Source organism: Condylura cristata, unplaced genomic scaffold, assembly GCF_000260355.1.
Source record: "Condylura cristata isolate star-nosed mole 26May11 unplaced genomic scaffold, ConCri1.0 scaffold00011, whole genome shotgun sequence".
Lineage (NCBI taxonomy): Eukaryota > Metazoa > Chordata > Mammalia > Eulipotyphla > Talpidae > Condylura > Condylura cristata.
In genome coordinates, this window is record NW_004567112.1 from 10,543,975 (window position 1) to 10,568,545 (window position 24,571).

The 24,571-nt window shown below is 40.6% G+C and overlaps 1 protein-coding gene across 3 annotated transcripts in view; it reads right to left on the reverse strand.

The window, feature by feature from the left end:
* The window catches only part of VTI1A (vesicle transport through interaction with t-SNAREs 1A), a 307,337-nt gene that overhangs the window by 282,174 nt on the left and 592 nt on the right, over positions 1-24,571 (reverse strand). For all 3 annotated transcript variants that reach the window (XM_012723716.1, XM_004680434.2, XM_012723717.1), the window contains exons 2-3: positions 17,950-18,008; positions 15,496-15,606 (exon numbers count right to left, since the gene is read on the reverse strand). In XM_012723716.1, coding sequence (XP_012579170.1) covers positions 15,496-15,606; positions 17,950-18,008 — 170 coding nt within the window. The remainder of the gene's footprint in view (positions 1-15,495; positions 15,607-17,949; positions 18,009-24,571) is intronic.

Consider the following 24,571-nt stretch of genomic DNA (forward strand, 5'->3'; position numbering starts at 1 on the left):
TCATTGTTTCAAATGTTTCATTAACCAGACAGCAACTATATTACGCAGCAGTGTAATCTTGCAATCACTTCTGATCACAAATGGGATTAGAGCTGCACCCAGCAAATTATCACATATGAAAGTTTCATTAGTACTGGGTTAAGAGACTGTTTTCTAGACTTCCCAATACTTACTGTTTAGTTCAAAGACCAAATCTTTTCTGCCACAAGCAGCCTAACTTTGCTAAAGTATCCATCTCAAGGCAGAAATAACATCAGCTCCCCAAATTTATGAGTTAGAGCACCAAAGTAAAATAGGGTCGATTTGCCTTGCTGTGTCGGTCCACTACTAACACGTGACAACACTAGCGGTGTAGACCTTGATGGATTTGTAACCCGAGGTGCTCCAAAAGACGCCGAAAGCCTCTGGGTATAGCCTAGGTGGACAGCCGGCTGCAGGAGACCAGGCAAACGGGCATCGCACCCTTCGATGTCTGCCTCCCTTTCTCTTACTCTATTTTCCCGACTGCTACTTCCTTTTCTCTCTTTCTCATTTCCCTGCTGTCTATGCATCCTGTCCTTGCCAGCAGCAGCTGCTTGACACCCATCACAACAACACTGAAGAAGAGCTGCTTCCGTTGAGCAGCACGGTTTTAGTGATGCTTTGGGGAAGTAAGGCAGAGGAGAGGGCCCCCCACACCCACACCCACCTCAGCGCGCTCCGGCACTGTGCCCAGGTGAAAAGACCCCGCAGAGAGGGTGTTCACAGAAACCCTGTGTTTTAAACCACCTCCCCACCCCACCCCCCACACCGGGCTCAAGATGCTGCTGTCACCATCGACAGTACAGCATTCTTTACTCATATTGAAAAATATAGTCAGTATTTCTAATTTTGCTGGGTTTAAAATATTTCCTGCAGAGGGCAAACTAAACTAAGATGAAGGGACTGCTGTTAATGAATTTGGTCTTGGCGACTTTGCTAGGCCAATGCCATCATCACAAGGCTCTATGGCCCAGTCACAGGGCTGTCTCTGGCCCTGCTCCGATTGAATTAGAAAGTGAATTCTACTACGTAGACAGTTTCAAACAGACCAGAAGACTGAAGCCTCTCAGATGTGGGCGGGGGTGGGGGGGGGATGCACTGACAAATTCCCTCCAAATCTCTATTTCTCAAACATAGAGACTCCCATCAGTCTACTCGAGTACTAATTAGCTAAAAAGAGGTAAATTTGTGGCTCTTGTGATGAAAACATTTTGAGATTACACTTTTTGACTTCAGAGTCTATAACAAAATAACATATCATAAATTAAGATTCTTCTATCAATTCACTATGTTGAAAGAAAATAAAACAGGAAATAAAGGTTACTTTAAGACATCATATAGGTTTTAAAATAGCCACTAAGTAACAAGGTAGTATTGGTCTTAAGACTGAGTTATTTTTTTTTAACTGTAGTTCAGAAATAGTCTAAAAATTATTTCACAATTAAAATCCCTAAATAGCATCTGATAAAATGAGCATAAGATTTAATTGGATGTCATAAGCTATAGGTTAAGTTAAACATTTTCCATTGTGACCTAAAAAAGAACTTGGATCTCCCCCACCCTCCCAAACAAGAGACAAGAAATCCTCTAGTAATTCTTCTATCACGTTGTAAGTTATTTTCCCCACACCAAGGCACAGCTATCATCATTTGGAACCAACTAGATTTTCACTCTTTCTTTCTGTTCCAAATTCACTCGGCTTACTGCCAAGAGAAAATACAGACACAAGGGAGGCAAACAGCAATTCTGTTAGATCAATGAAGATGCTGGCCACAACAGAATCCTATTTATCCATCACATCCCTACTTCTTTTGCTCTGATTAGAGATTACTAGCAATTTCTTGACAATTCTTGAACAAAATTAAGTTACAATCAATCTTGCAAGACCTCACAGGGGGAAGATTATATAAATATATAAATAGATATATAAATACATAAATAGACACACATTTTTATAAATGTAAAATTATATTTATGGTTTTTCCTACTAAATCCACAAATAACATATGTACATATAATTTTTCTAATTACATTTCTAAATATATTTCTTACCAGGAAATTAATATGTCTACTTCTAAAACAGCTAAAAGTGCATATTTATAAGCAAAAAATGTCCATGAAGATTGTTCTGTTGGCTTAAGGTAAGAGGTAAAAGGCACAGTCTATTAACAGTATGTAGTTAAAGCTGAAGGTTTTCTTTGGTTCTAAGCTTAAGTGAAAATTTAAAGTATTCTTGTTTTGCTAACAAAAAACCAAATTCCTCACACTAGGCTTTGCTGTTTCCCCTAAATAAAGTTTAAAACAGCACTTAATTTTGAATCAAAAGCAACTTAATTTTGAAAGTAATTCAATGCAAAAGAAATGTGGATACCTGTCACTATAAGATGCTGCGTTTTTACTCAGCAATCAAAAAAGATAAACACATGCCTTTTGCAGCAACATGGATGGAGCTGGGAGGGATCATGCTTAGTGAAATAAGTCACAAAGAAAAATACCGGATGGTTTCACTCATAGCAGGAGTATAAAGGACCAGGGGAGAAAATAATAATAATGATGAACAACTATATACCAGAGACATTTTATGGGGGTAGGGTAGGGAATGGGATCAAAAATTGGGGGGGTGGGGAGGAAGTACACTGGACTATGGTGATGGCACACGGGTGATTTGGTGATGGGAAGCCTACGGGGATTACAATTGAGATGGAAAAAGTCACAAAATGATGTAAAAATAAGCTATTATATTATTTTTTAAAAAGATGTTGCATTTTGCCAACTTTTGAAATTTCTTAAAAATTGTTGTATGGAAGATTTGAAAGGAAAAATTGAAAGTAAAATTAAATAATACTAAATGACAGGGCAACCCACATGGAAGAGCTTCATTGTTTCAAATGTTTCATTAACCAGACAGCAACTATATTACCCAGCAGTGTAATCTTGCAATCACTTCTGATCACAAATGGGATTAGAGCTAAAGTCTGGGACTGAACCAACAAGGTTTCCCTGAGTTTGCCCCCAAATAATCAAGTCACACCTGCCAATGGGTATCAGGAAGAAGGTTTTGTTAATGATCCCAGGTGATTGTAATGTGGGAACTAAAGCTTTAGCCTGTGTCTCACACCTGAAACACTATCACTCTCCATTTCCTTCCACATCCCACTACCCCCCTTGTTGAGGTTGATCTTTCAGCCTGAACAGACCCGCTCCTCCCCAGCTCTCCTTATCCTTCAAGTTTCACTACAGATATTACCTGCTAGGGGGAGTTTTCCTCACAACCCCACATTCATAACATACAAATGCCTGGGCTGGATACCCATCCTAGACTCTCCCATCAGAAACCCAGTAAGTTCACATAACCACAGTATCAGAATTACTGAGACCATGAAGTCCATCTTTTCATCTATACCTTGAACAATGTTTGATGCATAGTAGATATTAAAGACATGCAAGTTGATTATAGCAATCTAGACCACAACCACACCAAATTCTTGAAAACTACCAAAATCAAAACTTTTTAATCAAGTGAATGGAAAGAACACCAGCTTGAAAATTCTCTTCCTGAGCTTCTTGATTTGCTCTTTAGTTTGAAATTAGTTTAGTATTATCTGTTTGACAACTGAGAATTTGATTTAAAACATTTCACTTCAGCCTTATTATCTCTGACTGTGATACACTGCCTGATACATTTGGGCATATTTTAATCCAAATTCTGAGCACACAACAATACTTGGAGCTTTTCAATTACAAAGCTATTTGGTTGTCTTTGGGTGAGGTAAAGTCAATGCTTTGTTGTTATTAATGGCATTATATAACAGATACTATACAATCTTCTCCTTGTCAATACTGGTATGTTAGGCCAATGACAATGATGAAAAGGTGACTTTTAGTAATTCCTGGGAAATGTCAGTAACTGGAAACTAGGGCAGGAATAGGAAGAAACTCCAAACTAATAGTTTAACATGCATTTTGAACTTTAGATGAAAGCCTCAGTATAAATATAACCCTAATTATTAATATAATATATAGAGTCAAATGATAAAAAGTAATGTGTAATGTCATAATTCTTCTACCTTTAATGATGACTCTGCTCCACAGAGTAGAAGAGGAACCTTGCTTGTACAGATTCATGTCTAAGATCTATTTTACAAATAGATATGTGCTAGGTTATGAAAGAAATCCAATCTCAAACAACATGGAAGATGTCCTCTTTCGAGCCTTTGTATAAGCTCCCCGTTAGTCAACTGATGCATGAGAAAGAAGGTTTACGTTTTTGAGGCTCCTGAATGAATCTCCTGGCTTTGAAATGCTTTAGCCTCTAAACTCCTAATTATAGGACTACTCTACGTGTACAGCAAAGTCACCAACTTAAAACCAGTGCAGTTCCCAAAGTACATTCACATATATTTTTTGCCCCTTATACTTCCTCATGCAGTAGGCAGAAATGATATAATGATCCAAATTTACAGTTACAGAAACTGGAGTACAGAACGAACAAGCCATGTCTGAGGAGACAGAGTTATGGCTTGTGGGATTTTCTTACTTCCTCACACTATGTCACTCTGTTACACAATACTGCACACTCTTTTTCTCTGAGCAACATGGTTGGTCCATAAACAAATTTAACTAGCACACATTAGTAAAGTAGGGAATGGACCACTTTTAACAAATGTTTCTGAAGACTGAATAAAGCCTTCAAATAGGACTAGCTCAGACAGCATTTGAAATCAACAGCACCAAATCACATTCCTCAAAATGACAGAAAAAGAAACTTCACCAAAACTAAGAAGAGAATTAATTGACAAGATTTCTAGCCATGGAAATGTTTTCCCTTTACTGGACTTTACTTTAAAAATCACATCTGTCCAAAAAGAAGATCACCTTGAGTCTTACTTTAGTTGAAATTTGTGTATAGGCTAGGTTTGTATATAAAAAAATCAAAATAGGAAAACACTGACACAAAAAGTCAGTCATTCAAAATGCAAAGATGCAACATTCTATTATGAAAATCAAAAATGCATGAGGTAAAAAAATTCAGAAGAAAAACAAAAATCCAAAAGAGAACAAAGGATCTCATTTTAAAATATGGAATACAGTTTCAAAAACTCATTTTCATTTTTGTAATTGTACATTTCACACCAAGGCCAATGCCCTGCAATATGACTCTCTATGGCATAAAATCTGACACTCCCCATGTTAAGAATGCAATTACTGGTCAAATTCTTCATAACCCATAATAGATAACTCCAATTTCATAGTAGATTTCCAAATCCCAGACAGCGAGTAATAAGTTGTTCTATCAAAATAGTTAAGAAAGCCAAATGGAAAATGAGAAAATTCGGGCATTTCCTTGGGATCCTCTATGATGGGTCTTGACCTATAGCAACTTTATGAATTTCCAAAGACTTGAGGAGTCTCCACAACTAATAAATGCCCCAAGGAAGATGTCTGTCTGGTATGGGTATTTCCCAGTGGCCACACTCAAGCACTTCAGAGGTTTTTGAGGACAAGGCCTTTTAGCCCATGAGCAAATGGACTTTTTAACAGAAAATCTGACACCACATTTGATATCTAACTTCAGTTTTAAATATAAATTTTCCATTTGGGGGACGAAAGGACACAACGTCAAAGAAAGCAATCTGAGCCAGCAGCGAGACCATGTCACCCCCGGTGTGCTGCCTGTAGGTTTCCAAAGACTTGAAATCACGACAAAGGCTCTGGTGAAATCCTTCCTAGCCCCATTTTAACTTCGTGTACAGGAAAGCTTAAAATCGTTGACACAGCAAGTTCTTCAGCGCTTAGCACAGTTTAGAAGCCCTCACCCTGGTGATTAGATCTGGCTCAGTCTTGTCACACACGGCTGAATACTCTGAAGAGCTATATGCTAAGTCCCAAGTGCCTGATCTGTTCTAAATTTTGTTCTGAACCTTATAAATGGGGAGCTAGATAAAAGACGTAAGAATGGCATGAAAAGCAATGGCGGATTCATGCAAAAAGAAATGGGACACAAAAGTCACAACCAAGACTGTCTTCTCGGTTGCTCACGCACTTCAGCGTAGCAAAGCACAAAACTGACACGCTTTATTCTAAACTCTCTGTAACCCCAGGGCCTACATATGACATCCCTAGTTCAGCCAGAGGAATTAACAATGCACTGGTGGGTTTCCGGGAATATAAGCTTTAAGAGGGCAGTGAACACATGAGCCTGCTCCAAACAGCCTGTTCTGACATCACTGCCCCTGCCCGACCCTGCCCTGAAGGTTTGCCATCTAGGAGGAGACTGGCTGGCAAGGGCGCTGATCAAAGGCATTTCATTTGAAATTCACTTAGCTCCTTGCCTTTCCAATAAACAGTATGCTTTACATGCAAAACGGGCCTGACTCAACATTTACACCAAGTAAAATACTTCTCTTTTAAACGACACAGTACTTTTCCCAGGAAAACAAAACCACAGTTGGGCAGATCTCGGTAACGCAAATCTTGTGCCATATATTTGCAGAATATTAGCCTATGTCTGGCCATAGGGCAGTTTACAAGTTACTTTAAAAAGTTTACTACTCGTGAGCAAACAACTTAACATTAACATAGAACTGGTGTTTTGACGAAGGCAATTAGCTTCTTTATGTTTCAAACACTAAATAACATTTTCCCATTAATTTTTAAACCAATGTGGCTTTAACTTAAAATAAACTGTACATCAAAAGAATGGAAAATAAACAGCCAGGAACACAATTTGACGAATTGGATTTATTTAGTTTATTTATCTAAACAGGGACCGTCGGATCTCTTTAATAGGCTGACAGTTGCACTGGGCTGGTTAATAAAACATTCAACAGTGTCTTCAGCCAATATAGAAATGCAAATCCCATCAGAAATATTTTATTCATGAGGTAGTAATTTCAGTTACTATCAGGTCCTTAAAAAAAAAGAGAAAAGAAACCCCTCAGCAAATAAACAGCGCCATCTAGTGACAAATAGTGAAGTCACCAAGCATTCAAAATCTCAGCGTTTTCATCTTTCCTCTTTATTTCCTAGGTAAGATCCAAGTGGCACGCAAAACAAATGAGCCATAGAAAAGTCCATAATAATTTGTTAAGTCACTTAAGGAGGGTTATCAGTAGATATAACTACAATCAATAGGCATCATATCCTTTTTTTATTTTTAATAAAAAAGCAATTTAACACTATCTCCACAAAGTATATACTTCAACTACTAACAACATTCAAACACCTGGAAATACCGTAGTGCTATGACAAAAATTTCCTTCTGCTATAAAATGGCACTGTAACTTTAATATCAACTATTAAGACAATGAATAAGTAGATAGGGAAAATATGCCAATGTAATAGCAAAATCCAATCAGGGATCTAACACCAGTTTTTTACACACGGTGATGTGTCCATCAGCATCAGTACATACTTCAAACTAGTCAAGGACTGCAGTGGCCATAGCAGGTAATAATGGCCAATGGTCATCATAGGACAGGTGCACGGGAAAAGCGTATCAGTGCTTTTGCAAGTGAAGAAAATCTAGTAAGGCCAACGACAAATTCAGTACATAAAACCAACAATAAAATATTTAACATACACTGCTGCATTCCTCTTGGGGAAGGCCAAGGACATGAACCTTTACAGCTTCTTGGCCTAGAGACCAGAGTGACACACAAGCACAGATCAGCACCCCTAATCACTGCTGCTGAAAACAGACTTTGGGCTCTTCTCTATCCAGTGGTCCATTTCCTGTGTCAGCCTTTGATATCACTGCAGGCTCTGGGAATAGGAGATTTACCATGGTCAGAGCATGACATACGAACCCTACAATGGAAACTTACTGCAGGATGTTTTCTAAAACTTTTAGTGAGGACCTCCCTGGTGGCGCAAGGGGTTAGGTATTGGCACTGTTAAGCAGCCACTACAGCATTAGTTGGCACAAGTTTGTTCCCCATCCAGGGAGCTGGCCCACATGATGCAGCAGACCTCGCCTATCTCGCCCACTGCTCCCCTAAGCTGCTTATTTCAGTAGATCTCCCTGTTCCCCACTCTGTCTCTGGTGAATCCTCTCACCACAACCCCACACCCCCATACACACTCACACCTGTGGCCTACACCCCAGCTCTTGTATGAATAAATCTATCTTAAAAAAAAAAAAAACAAAAAACTTTTAGGGCCCTCCCTGGAGGTGCAAGGGGTTAAAACACAGTACTGTGAAGCTCTCTGAAGCCACTGCAACACAAGTTCAATCCCTGGTCAGGGAGGTGACCCATATGAGCACAGCAGACCTCTCCTGTCCTGCCCACTGCTCCCCTCAGCAGTATACGTCATAGATTTGCCTGTTCTGCTCCCCACTCTGTCTCTGGTGGACCCTCTCATCCCCCCTGCCACCTCTGTACCCTAGTTCTTGTATGCATAAATAAGTAAATATATTTTAAACAAACTTTTAGTTAATGCAGTATTAGAAATCACCTTCTTAAGAGAATCACTTCAAACAAGGAAGTTATTGCATAAATAGAGTCTTACTTTCTCTCTTAAAAAGTAGAGTTGAACTCATCTAAAATATTCTCTGGTTTCTGATTAAACAATATTGAGAATGTAAAAATGAGTTTATTTTTAGAGCCGTCACACACCTGCTCCTCTTACCAGCATTAATATACCTTCCCGTGTGAGAATATCTTCAAACAGAAATCTCAGTTGTATTTAATTCTAGAGTTGTAAAATCCCAATAATGAAGATAATAACAGTACCTCTCTCATAATTGTAGACTGAATGAGTAATGCCTGTGATTTTTCTCATCTCACATTCTAACATAGAGAAGGCATAGAGAAAGCGCAACCAAAATGATCTGATGAATCACAACAAAAATGTTCGTTCAAACAGATTTTAATGAGAGTTATAAAATTGTTGATAGCTTTGTCTTGGTAATTTCACTTCTGAGAAACAGCCCTGGCAAGCTAACCGTGTTCTAATTTTCACTGTCATACAATAAGGTATGAAGGGAGTAAATGAGGATCCAACGTAAGCTGAACTAACACCTTTGACTGAAATATTATACATCCAGTAAAATGATTAAGACCTTACAGAACTGAGAAGTATTGAAGTCAGAATCTTGTGTTTAAAAAAGAGAGGTGGACTGGTGGCGCAGGGGGTTAAAGAACAGCACTGAGAAGCTAGAGCCACTTCCGTATGAGCCTCTCCTGCCTGCCCGCTGCTCCCCTCAGCAGTGTGCTTCGTCGATCTGCCTGTTCTGCTCCCATTCTGTCTCTGGTGAATCCTCTCACCCTCCGCATCTCTAGCCTGTACCCCAGTTCTGTATGAATAAATAAATAAATCTTTAAAAAAAAAAAGGGAGGTGGAAATGTGGACTGAGTAACATTGTTATTCTGTCAAATAAAATAATAAACTATTCAAGGGAATAGAGAAGGGAAGATTGGAAAGAAACAAACTGAAATAAAGAAGTGGGCCTTTTGGGCCCTCCCTGGTGTGCAAAGGGTTAGGGAGCTGCACTGCAAGCTAGTCACAGCCGCTTCAGTGCAGGTGCAACCCCCGGCCCGGAGGCGACCCACATGGCGCGGCAGACCCTCCAGTGTCACCTGCTGCTCCCCTCAGCAGTGTACTTGTCCATCTGCCTGTTCTGACCCCACTCTGTCTCTGGTGAATCCTCTCACCACACCTGCATCTCTGGCCTGTACCCCGGTTCTATATGCACAAATAAATAAATCTTAAAAAAAAAAAAAAAAAGAGGTGGGCCTTCTTCTATAAGGTAATAGGGCTGAGATGATGAGATGATTCACTTTTTTTCAGAATATTCGATAATGAGCAGGTATTATTTTCAGATTTATGTGTGATTTAAAGCAAGTGACAAACATACTTATTAAATGCACATGGAGGAAGGGACTACTTTTCTGTAATGGTCCTTTGCATTCTGGAGTTCTTATGTCTTTCTAGAATGTACTTATGTTCCTGTACGAAGAAAAGCCAGTACTGTAATTACATATTAACACAGACACTACTCAAATCTCTTTTAGGGTTTTGCATAGCTTCAGTAGGATAGAAGTAAGAATATCCTGGGAAGGCATAAGATTAGAATAGATAAAAATAGAAACAGAAGCATCAAGTTATTGACCTTTAATAAAAATTAAAATTTAAGAGTTCCTCTTTCTCATTTACATGTCTATAGTCTATCTTAGACTTAAAAAAACAAAAAAAAAAAAAACGAAAAAAACACCAGAATGCGGGTGCTGGCTTCACTCATAAGCCCAGATGCTCAAGTTGTTCGTTCACCTACTAAAAGAGAGCTTGCAGGTAGCAGCAGCAAAAGCTTCAAGCTGTTCAGCAACATCCTTTGAACCCTGACCTAAGGGACCAACTCTGAGAGTCTGTGGGCAGCTGGGTTGCAAGGACCATTCAGCATCGCTGCTGAGACCCTCAATAGAAGCGCCATTCTCTGATGTAGGCAGCTCTTCGCCAGAGCTGGCCTGACAATCACATCACATAGCCTGCCAAACAGCATTCAGGCACCACGGATCTGGGGTGGAAGTGAACTGGAGACTGAAGCTAGAAAGCTCCACTTCTACCACCCATTCCCATCGAATCCTCCACCTTAAATCCTGTAAGTGTGTGTGTGTATCTTTAAGTTCAGCTTTGTTCCAAAAAATGGAACCTGCAACTGCAGAAATCACCCACAAGATGGCGCCAGACCTACAGCACTATATCAGCGCTGGCCAGGCGTTCAACACATCCTGTCCTCATGCCTTTTGGAAACTTATCCCGGAGCCTCATCTACTTATTTATTTATTTTTCTACTAATAAAACCTGATCGAAATTTTTATACAATGTTAGAGGTTTTTTTTCTTTTTGTCTGTACAAATCTAGGGAATTTTTGTTTGTTTGCTGTTATATTATAAAAAGCAAATAATCTTAAACCTCAAACAAACCCTCAATTCCATTTCCCCTATTTTTGTCAAGTTCCTAGAACGTCCTGACCACACCTCGAGAAATTAATATTGAACAAAGAAGTAACAAGCACAGTTTAAATACACAAGTTACAGTGTTTTCTAAAAGTTGTTTCTAAATGAAGAGGCTATTAAGGCCATTTTTATGGGCCATTTTTATGGAAATTTAAAGAGGGAGGGGTTATTGTGCAGGCTCCTGGTGAAAACATCAAAGCACATGCTCGATTTCTTTGCTTCTGGTCCTGTCTGTAAAGAGTGGTTACTTTAAGATTAATCATTTGATCTCCAGTAATCGTGTGTCTCCCATGTGTCTCCCATTTCCTTATATCAAAAAGGAATGTGCTGGGATTTGACTTGCTATAAGATGCCAAAAAAGCTACAAAGGTTCAAGACCCAAGAAAAATGGAATTAGGCGGATGAACAGAATTATCTGGAATAACAAAAATGTGACAGGGAACAGACAAGTGAGCACTGACTTCCCTTCATCCCCCACGATTATTACTACAGAGTGTTGCCTGAATTTTGAACCTTGTCAAAAGGTATTTAGTCACTTTCAGATTAAATTCGATGACAGGTCAACAGCAGATAGATAGTAAACAGCAGACTATCAGGTTTCATTCTCAGATCCACAAGCAATCACTAGATAAATAAGCATTAAACCTACACTGTAGTTAGTTTTTCCCAGTCCTGACAAAGTGAAGATGAACACAACCATTGCAAACAATTGTACACAGTTGCGAAGCACTGCTTAAAAAAAATGGAATGCCAGGCCCTCCCTGGTGGCCCGACAGGTTAGGATGCTGCTAGTACTACAAGTTTGCTGCAGCCGCTACAGTGTGAGTTCGATCCTTGGCCTGGGAGGTGACCACATGGTGTGGCAGACCTCTCCTGACCCACCTGCTACTCCCCTCAGCAGTGTACTTCGTCGATCTGCCTGTTTTGCTCCCCACTGTCTCTGGTGAAGCCTCTCACTGACCCTGTACCTCTGGCCTGCAACCCAGTTCTGTATGGATAATTTTAAAACTCTTACATTTAAAAAAAAAAAAAAAAAAGGAATGCCAGACAGAGTGACAGAGTAGGACTCCAAGCTCCTAGAAAGGAGAAGCACTTGAGGAGGGCTGACCAGCGCCAAGGCTCTCAGGTGCAGCATGGGCCCACGTGGAGCATCTGGTCACTGTGCTTAGGGAACAGATGTTGGTAGGGGGCTGGCCGAGATGGTTGAAGTTCAGCTGTGAAATGGAGACCAGGAAGACACACAGAATCCACACACAGGCATCCATAGGAGTGATGGGTGGAATCAAGATTCTGAGATTGTCCAAAACAGGGAAGACAGAATTTTGACCAAAGAGTAGGGCATTGGCTGGATGCTCCAGTCATTACCTGGAGGCCACATCTCAAAGGAAGGCTACTGAAGACAGCAGACAGGCCGTAAGATGGCTTAACAGTGAGCCTTGAAACAGAGACCTGATTGGCTCAATTATCTACCTGCCTACATAAGGCTTAATATTCCTGCAAGAAGTTTGGTTGTTGGGAGGATGAAGCATCTGAGCGACCGCAGGGGCACAAAAGTTGAGAGGAAACCAACAAAACCTACGCTTTTAATAATCTAGGCTCCACCACAGTTAGCGTGTGACAAAATCACTAGGCACTTGAAGAAGTACAGAACTAGAGCATAAAAACTGGATTTCATTCAGCAGGCAGTGAGGACTCTAGGGCTTTGTACAACAGAGCGACATATCCAGATCAGTGCGTTAGAGAGACAATTCCAGAGTCACACAGAGGACAGCTTCGACGGGTGGTGGCGGGAAAAGAGGCTGCTTCAGTCACCAGACAGAGAGCTACGAAGGGCTCCACAGTGGCACAGGAGGTAGGAGGACGCTGCATGGCAGGACTGTCATGCTCAGTGATCTATGGGATGTACAAGGTGACAGAGAGGACAGGCTGGAGACTCTAGAGGAACATAAGTGCTTCTGTTTAAAGGACTCTGGGGTAGAAATTCCATCGGCATTATGAAGTAGGAATATGGGGTCACTGGGAGGTCTGGGTCAGAGTGCAGAATAAATTATTCTGTATATTTAAAAATAAAAAAGCATAACAGGTCCTGGAAGCCACAGGGGTGAATGACGACGTGGAAGACAGGGGCGAAGAGAAGGACCTAAGCGACTGGCATGGAAGGAGGGCCCAAGGCGGAAAGCAGGATAGAGGCTTAAGGAAAAAGGGCCATCCTCTGCCCCTCCCCCAAAGCCTGCTCTCACAGGGGAACAGGGCCGCCAATTCAGCTCTGATAAACACAGACAGCTGCAGCCCCACCTCTGCCATTCTCTTCTTGGCATTCCAGGTGTGGCATGTCACCGTAAGAAAGATAACAAATATCTCTAAGGATATTCTTTATTCCCTTAAAGAGTAAAAGAGTTAAATAGAAAAAAGAAATAAGAATCAAAAGGGAATTATGTGGCTATTTTCTAGTCTGTTCAAATACCTGACGTGAGGTGGTGGGATGAGAGAAGACAGCTGAAACGAGACAAAGGGCCACTCACTCCCCACAGCCCTGCAATAGTAGACCAAGGGCTTGGCCAAGGCCACAGCACCCTTCTCCATCTCTCCTCTGCCTCCCTCTACAGTCTAAAGCACCTCTGCCCTCCTCCCTCTCAAGGCACAGAGACACCCCTGCAAAACAGCCACACGGCGTTGACAGTCGTGTGCCCCGCTCCTGCCCTCGTGTTCACTCACTGCATTGCTCACCGATGGGACAACTAAAATCGCCAGACATGGGATTCATCTTTTTGCTTCTTCTCTTCCACACGGGAATTTAAATGCCTCAACTGCAAGGCCTTGATCTTATTCTGGCTTTTTCCAGTGCCCGTTGTTATGCGACAGGACTTCGCAGAAGACTTGTATGAAATCTGTAGACACCTGAGCCCCTGTCGGTTCTCTCACAGGTAAAGTGGGGATTGCTGTCCACCCTGCTGTCTGCTCTTCCCATGGTGACATTCAGTAAGTTATGTCAGTGTGCCTAAGGGGAGCTTGTAAATCCCTAAACAGTGGGGACCGAGGGAGAGGTGTTTCCTGACTCGATGAAAAGAAGCCCTGGTGGTGATACACACACATCACTAATGTGACCCAAAATGACTGTTTAGGTCATAGTTGCTGGTTCCATTTTTCTTTATAATGGAAAATATGGGGCCCTCCCTGGTGACACAAAGAGTTAAAGCACAGCACAGCACTATGAAGCTAGCCGCTGGCCACTTCAGCATGAGTTTGATTCCCGGCCAGGGAGCTGACCCACATAATGCAACACACCTCTCCTGACCCGCCCGCTGCTCCCCTCAGCAGTGTACTTCGTCAATCTGCCTGTTCTGCTCCCCACTCTGTGAAGTCTCTCACCCACCACACCTCTGGCCTGTACCCCATTTCTATATGCATAAATAAATAAATCTAAATATATATATATATATATATATATATATATATATGTATATATGAGAAATACTTCTCCAAGTATACAAGAGCTAAATACCTGAAGAAATCTAACCAGGATTGGATTCTTCAGGAGTCAAAAAGACCATAGACCCACTTCCTGACTTATAAACCACAGAAACAACTGAGCCTTTGAAAGTTTTCCAATAAAGAAAGATTAAGACTACATTCAACGGTCTGAAATGTGTCTGCCCGCAATAATAATACATCTGCTCAACTCCTAATCCTGAGCACCTCAGAATGTGGTTGAATTTGGAAATAGGGTCATGAATTCAGTTAAAATGAAGTCCTACTCCAATATGAATGGTGGCCTGGTAAAAAGAGGAAATTAAATCTATACTTTCAATAATCCATGAAAGTCCGTCCCAGAGGAAAATACACTAAGAATGTACACACAAAGCCTAGGGAGATTTCGGGCTCCCCCTGAGCCTATATCTTTTTTATTTTTTAAGAATTATTTCTTTATGCTTACAGAACTAGGGTACAGGCCAGAGATGTGGTGGGTGAGAGGATTCACCAGAGACAGTGGGGAGCAAAACAGGCAGATCTACTGAAATACACTGAGGAGGGGAGCAGCGGGAGGGTCAGGAGTGGTCTGCCACGCCATGTGGGTCAGCAACCTGGCCGGGGATCAAACTTGTGCTGCAGTGGCTTCTGAGAGCTTCACAATGCAGTGCTTTAACCCCTTGCACCACCAGGGAGAGCCACAAGAGCCTGTATCTTAAAGGATGCAAACTCTGAGAGGCCCAAACCTGGGTTTCAAAATTCTAATAAGTGCTAAATGCCAGTTGACTCTGCCTAATGCCACGGACCACCTTACGTGGCTCTATTTGTAAGCTGTGAATCCAGCACCCCCTCCACTGGATCACCAACTGGCTCCATAGCACTGGTAGGGCCTCATGTCAAACACAACAGAAGGCATCACCTGAATCTTGCACAACCTCCTGAAGGCCACACATTTAAGGCTGATCGCAGTGTAGGTCGAATGTATAAAATATAGATGCAAATTCAGTTTAAAGATCAGTAAATATCTAGAGGCTAGAACTGGACTCACAAAATCTGTCTCAAGTTTTGCCATTTCTTGCTTGTAGCTTCTCATCCTGTGACTGTACATCCCTCGGCTCTGGGGAGGGATCTCTCGGACTTCCAAATCCATTTGTTCCAACTGAGAGAGTGAGAGAAAACATGAGTGAAACCATGAGCTTATTCTTATTTGACCAGAAGTACAGAGCTTAACGGATTCAATTCCAAGGCCTCATTTTTCAGTAGGAACCAGCCCAAGGAGCTAAATGCCCATAAAATAACATTGGGACCACTTTTCTGTACCATGTGTTCAGGGCAGCAAATAGCTACTGAGTGCCTGGCACCTGGCACGCAGATGTAAAAGTACTTGCCATGATCAGGAGTTCTGCGGAATCAGACACCTTAACCCAAACAGCGTCAAGAGGAATGACCTTCGTAACCTCACATATCCCATTGTACAGTTCATCCTGCCCTGGTCTTTTGATCACAAACCACCAGGGTGATGGGAAGAGAAACCAAGCCAATATTTCTACCATTACATCATGAATGTCAGCCAAGGCTTCGTGACTTGGTGAAAATTCTCCTGGAAAGTCTTTTCTGATTAGGAAAATCACATACCAACAGATAAGGAACCTTGCCCTCGCCTGATTCCTGGTACTTTATAACCAGACATAAAGTCAAACAGATAAACAGAACTATGGTAAATCACACCACCCCCACTGAGGTCACAGCAGGATGCTCTTTCCCATGCTGCTGTTACCGAACACTTTGGACACAACCAAGCAGGTGGTTCAAGCCACAGGCGTTCGAGTTGGACATGATGTCACACTGCGGATGCCACTGCTTACTAGTCCTGCATCTTGGGCAGGTTTCTTAACCCTCCAGGCCTTACTTTCCTTATTTCTAATACTTTATATTGTAGGGCAGCTGTGAAGATTGCATGAGCTAACTACCATCATGTGCTCAGAGTGGTGTCTCTTATTGGCAGTCACTAGATAAATGGCATCACTAGATGATGGGGAAGAAACACAGTGATCATGATACGAAGCACCAGAGGTTACTTATTTATACCTGGCATTAAAATAAAAAATAACTGCGACACCAAACTGGCTGAGGCCGTATTTTGCAAACTCACATTTAAAAATGATGCTATGTCTGGCATCTTTTAAAGCATCCTAATAATTTCTCCCTAATAAATCTGATGTGTCCAATGTCAGAGAGTAACAAGGACACAAGTAAATAAGAAAACCACATTTTAATTCACACACGTCTATTAATAAATGGAAAGACAGGCTGAATTAGCGTTGAATTAGACAATGACCGTTTAAATGATCGATGTCTCCATTAAAATGTGAAGTGCCAATAACTTAAAATAGTTACACTGTAAGGGAGTCACGTAAGGCACTTCTCTGAAATCATCACAAAGTACTTCAGTCTAACAAGGTGAAAAGGATCATCCAGACAAATAACTGCAAAAGTACATGCAAATGAAAATCTAAGAGTAGGTGCATTTCTATTTTAGGCTTTTCACAAAGGCACTCAAAACTAAATTAAAAATAGTCAATAACGAAAAAAGGAAACACTCAACAATCACTTGAAGTGAAATCAGCCTTGTGCCCACTCTGCACTTATGTCCTGCTGCCACTACAGGCTGACAGGGACACAGCAACGACAGGAGTGGGATGTCCAGGAGATCCACACGGACCTTCATCCAGCAGAAATGCAGTAACTCCCAGTAAGTCAAAGCAAAAGTTTTTGTCCCAAGTTCCTCATCAAAGGGGCGAAAATTTAATAAGCAGTGTCCTTTCCGAGGATGTTGTCAGAGTTAAGTAAATCAGCTTTGATTGACATTTCAAACAAACACCGATATACATCTTAGACAAAATGCTCCAAACTAACAGCTAAAGATGACTACAAACTCCAAGACCGTACAACTGTTAGGGGGAAGAATGCCTGAAGGAACACCACAGGTTGTGGACTCTACCCCACTCCTGACCAAAGCCATCAGGACACTACAAATCCCATCATCAGCAAGGGGAGGGCTGCTGGTTCCTGAGGGTGGAGTTAGGCAGCCAGGCTTGGTATAAAACCAGACATGTGGGCTTTGGAGGGGGCTGGCTCCTCCTGCTCCTCTGGATCTTGGCTTTCACTGGCTCTCAGGGTGCTGTGGGGATTCCAGGTTGGGGAACCATCCTCTCTTTCTCCCAGCAATTCATTTCCTCATTTTCCCTGTAACCTTTTTGTGTATGCCTGCAGTCGAATATTATTATAAGTCACTTTAAGCGCACAGGTGAGGACCCACAATCAGGCAATCCATTTCATATCGGGGGTGCCCTGTAACAGAGCTACTAACTTCTCATCAATTTGGAAACAGATGAATTCCAAATTATAAAATGCTAATCAGTAAAGTTTCACATTCCTACAATGAAGACAGCAGTTAAATGACCCGGGCTGAGTTAAACTATATCACTAAGTCTGTACATACCAGTTCTTTTGCTTCTTCAAGCTGTTTCTCCACATTTGCAACCATCTGCTTCTTCTCATCTGAAAGGAAAACAACATTAAGGAATTGCTAAGAGTATAAGTAAATTTAATATTTTAAAAGTTGTATATGTATACATCTTCTTTTCTGGAAATCAGATCAGAGAATTATCATGTCAGGTAAATGACCATGATTCTTTGATAAATTAGGAACCATGTTAAGTCACGAGTTCCAGATTATCTGAAAATACAACATCCTGTGGAACACCTAGTTATAAAGAGATGCCATGATCTTTTTAAAAGCAACCAAACCAATTATGTCAGGGAGAGCAGATTTAGAGGTGGTTTGGGGAAAACCATAAAATTACAACTCTAACAAGGTGGTCACACCTGATTATTAAAACTTAAACATCACACACAAAAACCATTCCTAAAACTGGCAAAATCTAACATTCCTTTAACGGTTGTACATTTGTTAACATTAAGACCTGGGTTGAATGGCAGAAATATTTAGTGTCAGGACTACTGATTCCAAACCCAAAGTCCTGATCTACTTACTGGCTGGTTAAAGAATCCTAGTAAGAAACAGTATTTTGAGGTTTAGTCTGTTTTCTCAAAATATCTACTTGATTCTTTTTATTTCATACAGGCTGTTGCAGGTGAAATTACTGTTAAATTGTGAAGCGCTATGTCTCTGATTGTGGCTTATCGAAACACGACCACAATCAAGTTATATCCCTTTTCTGAGAGAGTCACATTGTGGCATTCCAAATGAATCAGCCCATTTGGTCACACTGTACCTAAGTTTTGTGCTACCAGATTTACTGGACATTCATATTTCATCTACCAAACATTCTTCTTAGGCAACAGTCCCTACTCTTTTCGATTCTGTCTTCACCAAGCAGGTCAATGGATGATGCTATCTCCTATGCTCCTGCCTCTTGGTCACCAGGAGTTAGCAAAGGTGGAACATCTAATGCTGGGACAATCTTCAAAGCTTAATCCCTCTAGCCTTTGTCTGGGGTTTGGAATGGGGTGGGCACATGACCTAAGAGGTCCAATCAAAGCCTTGGAGCAATGGGAAAGTCTTTTCCTTCCCCTTGGTCTGAAGAGGAGACTAGAAGCCATTGGCGGCCATTGCCTAAGCTATCAAGAAGAAGCCATTTAATAACAGGCATATGCATAGTTTCTGAAACAGGTTTAGTTTAACTTTATCATGGTTTGTTTTCTTGAACTTGTTGAAATTTCTTTTTCTTTATTTCAAGTTGGGTTTCTGTGATATAGACTCTAAGAGCGATGTAGGCGCTAGACAACTGACTGGAAAAGGCTTGAAGTTTAAAATGGGCCAGGCACCTGACAGTATACCAGCTCTTCAAAAGAATGGTCAACACTAAGTAGGCAGTCTTTAGTGGAAATTATTTTACTAGAACAGTAACTAGGTTCTCCTAGTTCTAAGCACTTTCCCTTTGATCCACTCAAGGGGGCTAGCTATCACCTAAGATGTTTTGTGTGTATTTTAAATATTTCTCCTAAAGAAATATACACATTTGGAATCAAAATAGTTAAACCCACATATGGTCAGATTAGAAATTCAGTATATAATCGAGTCTATTTGTTTTTGGCACATCAATTCATGTATCATCTCCATATTGTTACAACAGAATCACCGTGTATTCTGGTGGCAGAACAGAATATGAAATAAACCCTTCTAGGACCAGGAGCAAGATAATACATTCACATGTAGGAAGGAACATTCTTCTTTTAGGTACTCAGTTGTCAGGAACATCCCTAGCAAGGACCTCCAGGACCAGTTTAAAAAAAAAAACAACAAAGGACTTCTTTAAGATCTGTCCTCAGCTATGTTACTAATATTGGGGAGACAGGATGCCCTGAACGACTCCACTCCCTCACCAGACCAAAGAGACCCAAGACACCAAGAACTACAAATCCCATAATGTATTATCACTAAAGAGCAGCCAGGTTTGGTATACAACCAGATATGTATGCCTTGGTGGGGGGGGGGGGCGAGGGGGGAAGTCTTGGCTCCTGTTTTTTTTTTTTTGCCAGCACTCACTGTGCTATTGGGATCCCAGCTTAGCAGAACTGGTAGGACACATTCACAAATTTATCTCCTTCTTTCTCCAAGTTATTCATTTGTTCATTTTCCCTTCTTTTGAAAATAAACACTTAACCTTTTTGTGTGTGTCTGCACTTGAGTCTTGCTATAAGTCCCTTAGCAGAGGGATCAATGGGAACATGCAGAGGCATTCTGAGCACATGACAATATGTACCTTTGCTGTGATGGGATGAAATGGTGCTTACTTGGTCTTTTCCCCAAAAAATCTATGAACCCTAGTTTGGTCACAAGAAAAACAATGGGTAAATTCCAATTGAGAAATATTCTATAAAATACTGGTCCAGTATTACTCTTCACTTTAAAGTTGTTAAGAATAACAAGAGAAGTCTATGGAGAAGTGACAATAATTATTTGATGATATCACAGGTGAGATCCTAGAATAGTAAATAGGCATCAATTCCAAAAAACCAAGGAAATCTGAAAAAAGTACAACTTCAGTTCATAATAATGTACCAGTATGGATTCACCTACATGTGCCAAATTAACATAATAAAATAGAGAAAAATGGCCTGGGAATACAAAAATTGTTTTATTTTTCTGGGTTTTCTTAAAATTTCTTATAAGGTTTATTTATTTATGCATACAGAACTGGGGTACAGGCCAGAGGTGTGGGGTCGGGCTGAGAGGATTCACCAGAGACAGAGTGGGGAGCAGAACAGGCAGATTAACGAAGTACACTGCTGAGGGAAGCAGCAGATGAGACAGGAGAGACCTGCTGTGCCATGTGGGTCTGCTCCCTGGCTGGGGAATGAACTCATGCTGAAGCAGCTGCAGCTAGCTTTGTAGAGCAGTGCTTTAATCCGCTGTGCCACCAGGGAGGACCTATCTGTATGGGTTTTTAATAAAGCCAAACCTATACTAAAATTATAAGCTTATTTGGAAAACCAATAAAATCATTATTTTAGGGAACTCAATAGTTGAAGGAAGAGTGGACCACTGGAAGTAGTGTATGGGCTGGTTGTGTTTACCCAACTCAAGTCTTAGCCATTCTACTTCAACTCTCTCTTCACTTTGAGAGTTCCTGAGTTAGAACCATCCCTTCAACTCTAACTTTCCAGAACACAAGAAATGTAATGAAAATTATATATGTCATTTGAAATAATATAGTAGCCACATTTGGAAAAGAAACAAGTGAGATTAGTTTTAGTAAATTTTAGTGCTGATATTTAACTTGATGTATCCAAAGTAGTATCATCTCACTATGTAACAATAACCCTATTTCAAGTGTCCAGAAGCTATGTATGGATATTACAGCTCCAGAGTCCCATTATTTTTTAAGCAAACCACAGTACTCATAAATAAAAGCAGACTTCTGAATTCTCTCACTACAACTACTTCGCAAAGCACAGCACCACCTTTCTGCCTTCTTCCCAGGCTATGTCTAAATGGTTTTCAAAGCCTCCGGGGGTTGGCATGACTAATCTGCTAGGCTCCAGCATCTCCTTCCATGAAGGCCACTATTGTCCCGTCATTTCCACTTCTCTCCTTCCTGAAGGAACCGAGTTCAAAGCCAGACTCCAAGTTCATTTCCTTAAGTTGCTCATCTTCCACCTCCCTTCAAATGTAGGTGTATGCCTGGGCACAGAGGGGAAGCAAGAAATGAGGCCCCAGGTTTCCTTAAGAGTCCAGTGAATATCACAGTCTGAGAAGCTGGTCCTGATTCACTCTGCCAATGGTTGTCTTCAGCAGCAGCAACAATATCACTAATGGCTAATTCATTGTGTACTTTGGGGGGAATATGTGCTAGCTGGATGTTTTATTTCCTTTGAATTCGATAGCATGAAATCCCCTCCAATTTTATAAATGGAAGAGGCAGGCTTAGTGAAGCCAAACAATTTGCCCAAGATTATACTTCTATTATACAGCAGAGTTGAGATTCCAAACAGATTTGATGCTGTCTGAATCGTGACCCATGCGCCCTAATTCTGTTCTTGGCATTTCTGACTATAGCCAGAGAGTAAAAGGATTCACAATGGAGCATTTCTATCTCTCTGAATGGTGAGGGAAGCAACAAATTGCCGGAGAATATTTTGATAAAGATACTTCAGGAAGACTGCTTGATGGAATCCAACCACTGTACCTGTAAAGTATCCCCCTAGGTAGATTTATCACCAGAGGAAAGGGAACTTCACAATTCATATGAAGAGGCTCTCACTGATCCATTTTTCTGACCACATAGAACAATAATCCCTTAAATTAAATTTCAAAGACCATGCCTTTAGAGTATTAACTAAGAAGGAACTGACCCCCCTCATTAGGCCAATTACTAAAATTAGCTTAACATTCAAACACTTTAGTCTAAGAACAAAATCTTTTTATTGTTTACAATGTATCACAATTATTAAATTGCTTTTTAAAAATAACAATCTTTTCTTTGAGGAAGAAACACTACTCAGTGAATCCTACCCACTCAATTTTAATTTAAATAACATTGAAGAATAAACCACTTGGGCTGGAAAATGTCTCTTAATTTTACCCAATACAAGTCAATTATAACTCATCTTCTTTGGGTCGACCTCTGATGATGACCAGAGAAATGGATTGTAATTACATTTAATCACAGTGTTTGTGCCACGGTTGTACATATTAATTTCTATTAGTACACACACATCCATCTGAAATGCACACATTTCACCATATAAAATGAAATGTACATGGTGGTACTTTTCATTTTTTTTCCTACTTATCAAATGGAAATACATTACAAAGTGAACAAGTACATGGGATTATAGAGAAACCATTGCATTTTTTAAGAATTACCATTATTTAATTATTAAAATCAGTAGCATTTTTCCACTATCAGCTATACAGACTCCTTTAATTCTATGGTGGCTTACTATATTTGAGTCTCACATGATGTATAGCTAAGGGAAATCAAAGGGCTTTATTTAAAAAAAAAAACAAATCAAAGGTTTCCTGCCATTTGGTTAGAATGGTAACATTATAAAGGCAAGAGAAAAAATCAATTGTAACAAAATCTGTATTCTTGGAAATAGTTTTTACCACTTTGTACCAGGGGATGATTTCATTACTTCACAAGACAGCTTCCTGATACAAAAGCTATTAGCCTAAACAAACAAACAAAATGTTTCTATTGTTAAAGCTCTGATAATTACAAATGAACAAAAATCCAACTGAAACCACAAGTCTTGATATTCTGAGGCTCTGGGACTGAAGTCAAGGAAGTTGTCTCCAACAATAATGGCAATAAAATCAAGATGATCTCAGCAGAAAAGCAGAACTGAAGAGAAGAGGCAAGGTGATGGATTAGGAAGTGATGAGCCAACAGCCACTTTCGCCACAAAAAATCTCCAAGGCAGCAGAGCTCGGTGGTACAGGCTACCTTGGTCCTCTCCTCTTGTTCCCTCACTTGGACTCATAAACCTCTTTAAGACATCATTCACCTCTTCCAGAACTAACTGGGACTTCAGAAGATGGGTGGGGTTTAAGTTCAGAGATCCTGGCTTCAAGCAAATATCCCTATTAACAGAAAATAGGTGAGGGGAAGAAAAACAAATAAGGAAGACAATTATTTATAAACACACAAGTTGCAGGGCAGGCAGAGAAAAAGGAATAACAACTTAGCTCCAGGTGAAATTACTCGCAAGGATGGACTCACGAGGTGGGATAGTGAAGTTGCCCAGCAGCTCACAGTTGATGAAAGATCCCCTCTTTCTAAATTTTACATCCCAGGGCTAAAACACGGTCTCGCTGTTAGTAGCTGGGTGATAGTTGCAAAATTGTTAGGGCAATTTCCCTAACAAGATTATGCCAGAAAGTAACAATCTTATCTGCAACTAACTACTCAAGTTAAACCTGTATTTAGAGAAAGGTAAATCCTAAGAGGATATCTTACAAACAAAAATTACCAAATAACATATTTCTGCATCTGTTCTCTCAGCTAAACACTTTTGTTTCTGGGCCCAACTTAGACCCCCCTTCACAAAGTCGACAGTCTTGCATGAAGTAAGATGTACTGAAACACCAAAACAAAGGAAAACACTTCTAGGTGGGACTCATGGAATTTTAAAAGGGAGAACAGTTAGATCTACATAAAAGATCTACACAAAATTGGGTGATAGGCTCCCGAGAAGGATGAGAGACAAAAATAGGGTTGGAGGTATGAAAAATACTAATGACAATAGCAGTTAACACCAAGAAAGAACGTCACATATATGAAATCATTTACTCTCACAACAACCCTATGTAAGACACTATAATTCTCCCCATTTACGAGGAACAAAAGTTGGGAGAGGTTGGAAAAAACTTGCCCAAATGAGCATTTCTAAGGTACCATAACTTTGAACCCTATTCTGCCGCATATAGTAACATCATCACTAGCAAAACCGCGTTAGTGCAGACCCCTAATTTGGGTACTTTCATTCATTCTCTTTGATGACTCACATCTCTATAGTTTATAAACGAAACGAAACAGACTTAGAGGAACGTTCCCCAGGTGGAGCAAGTACCATACGAGGTGGCAGAGTCC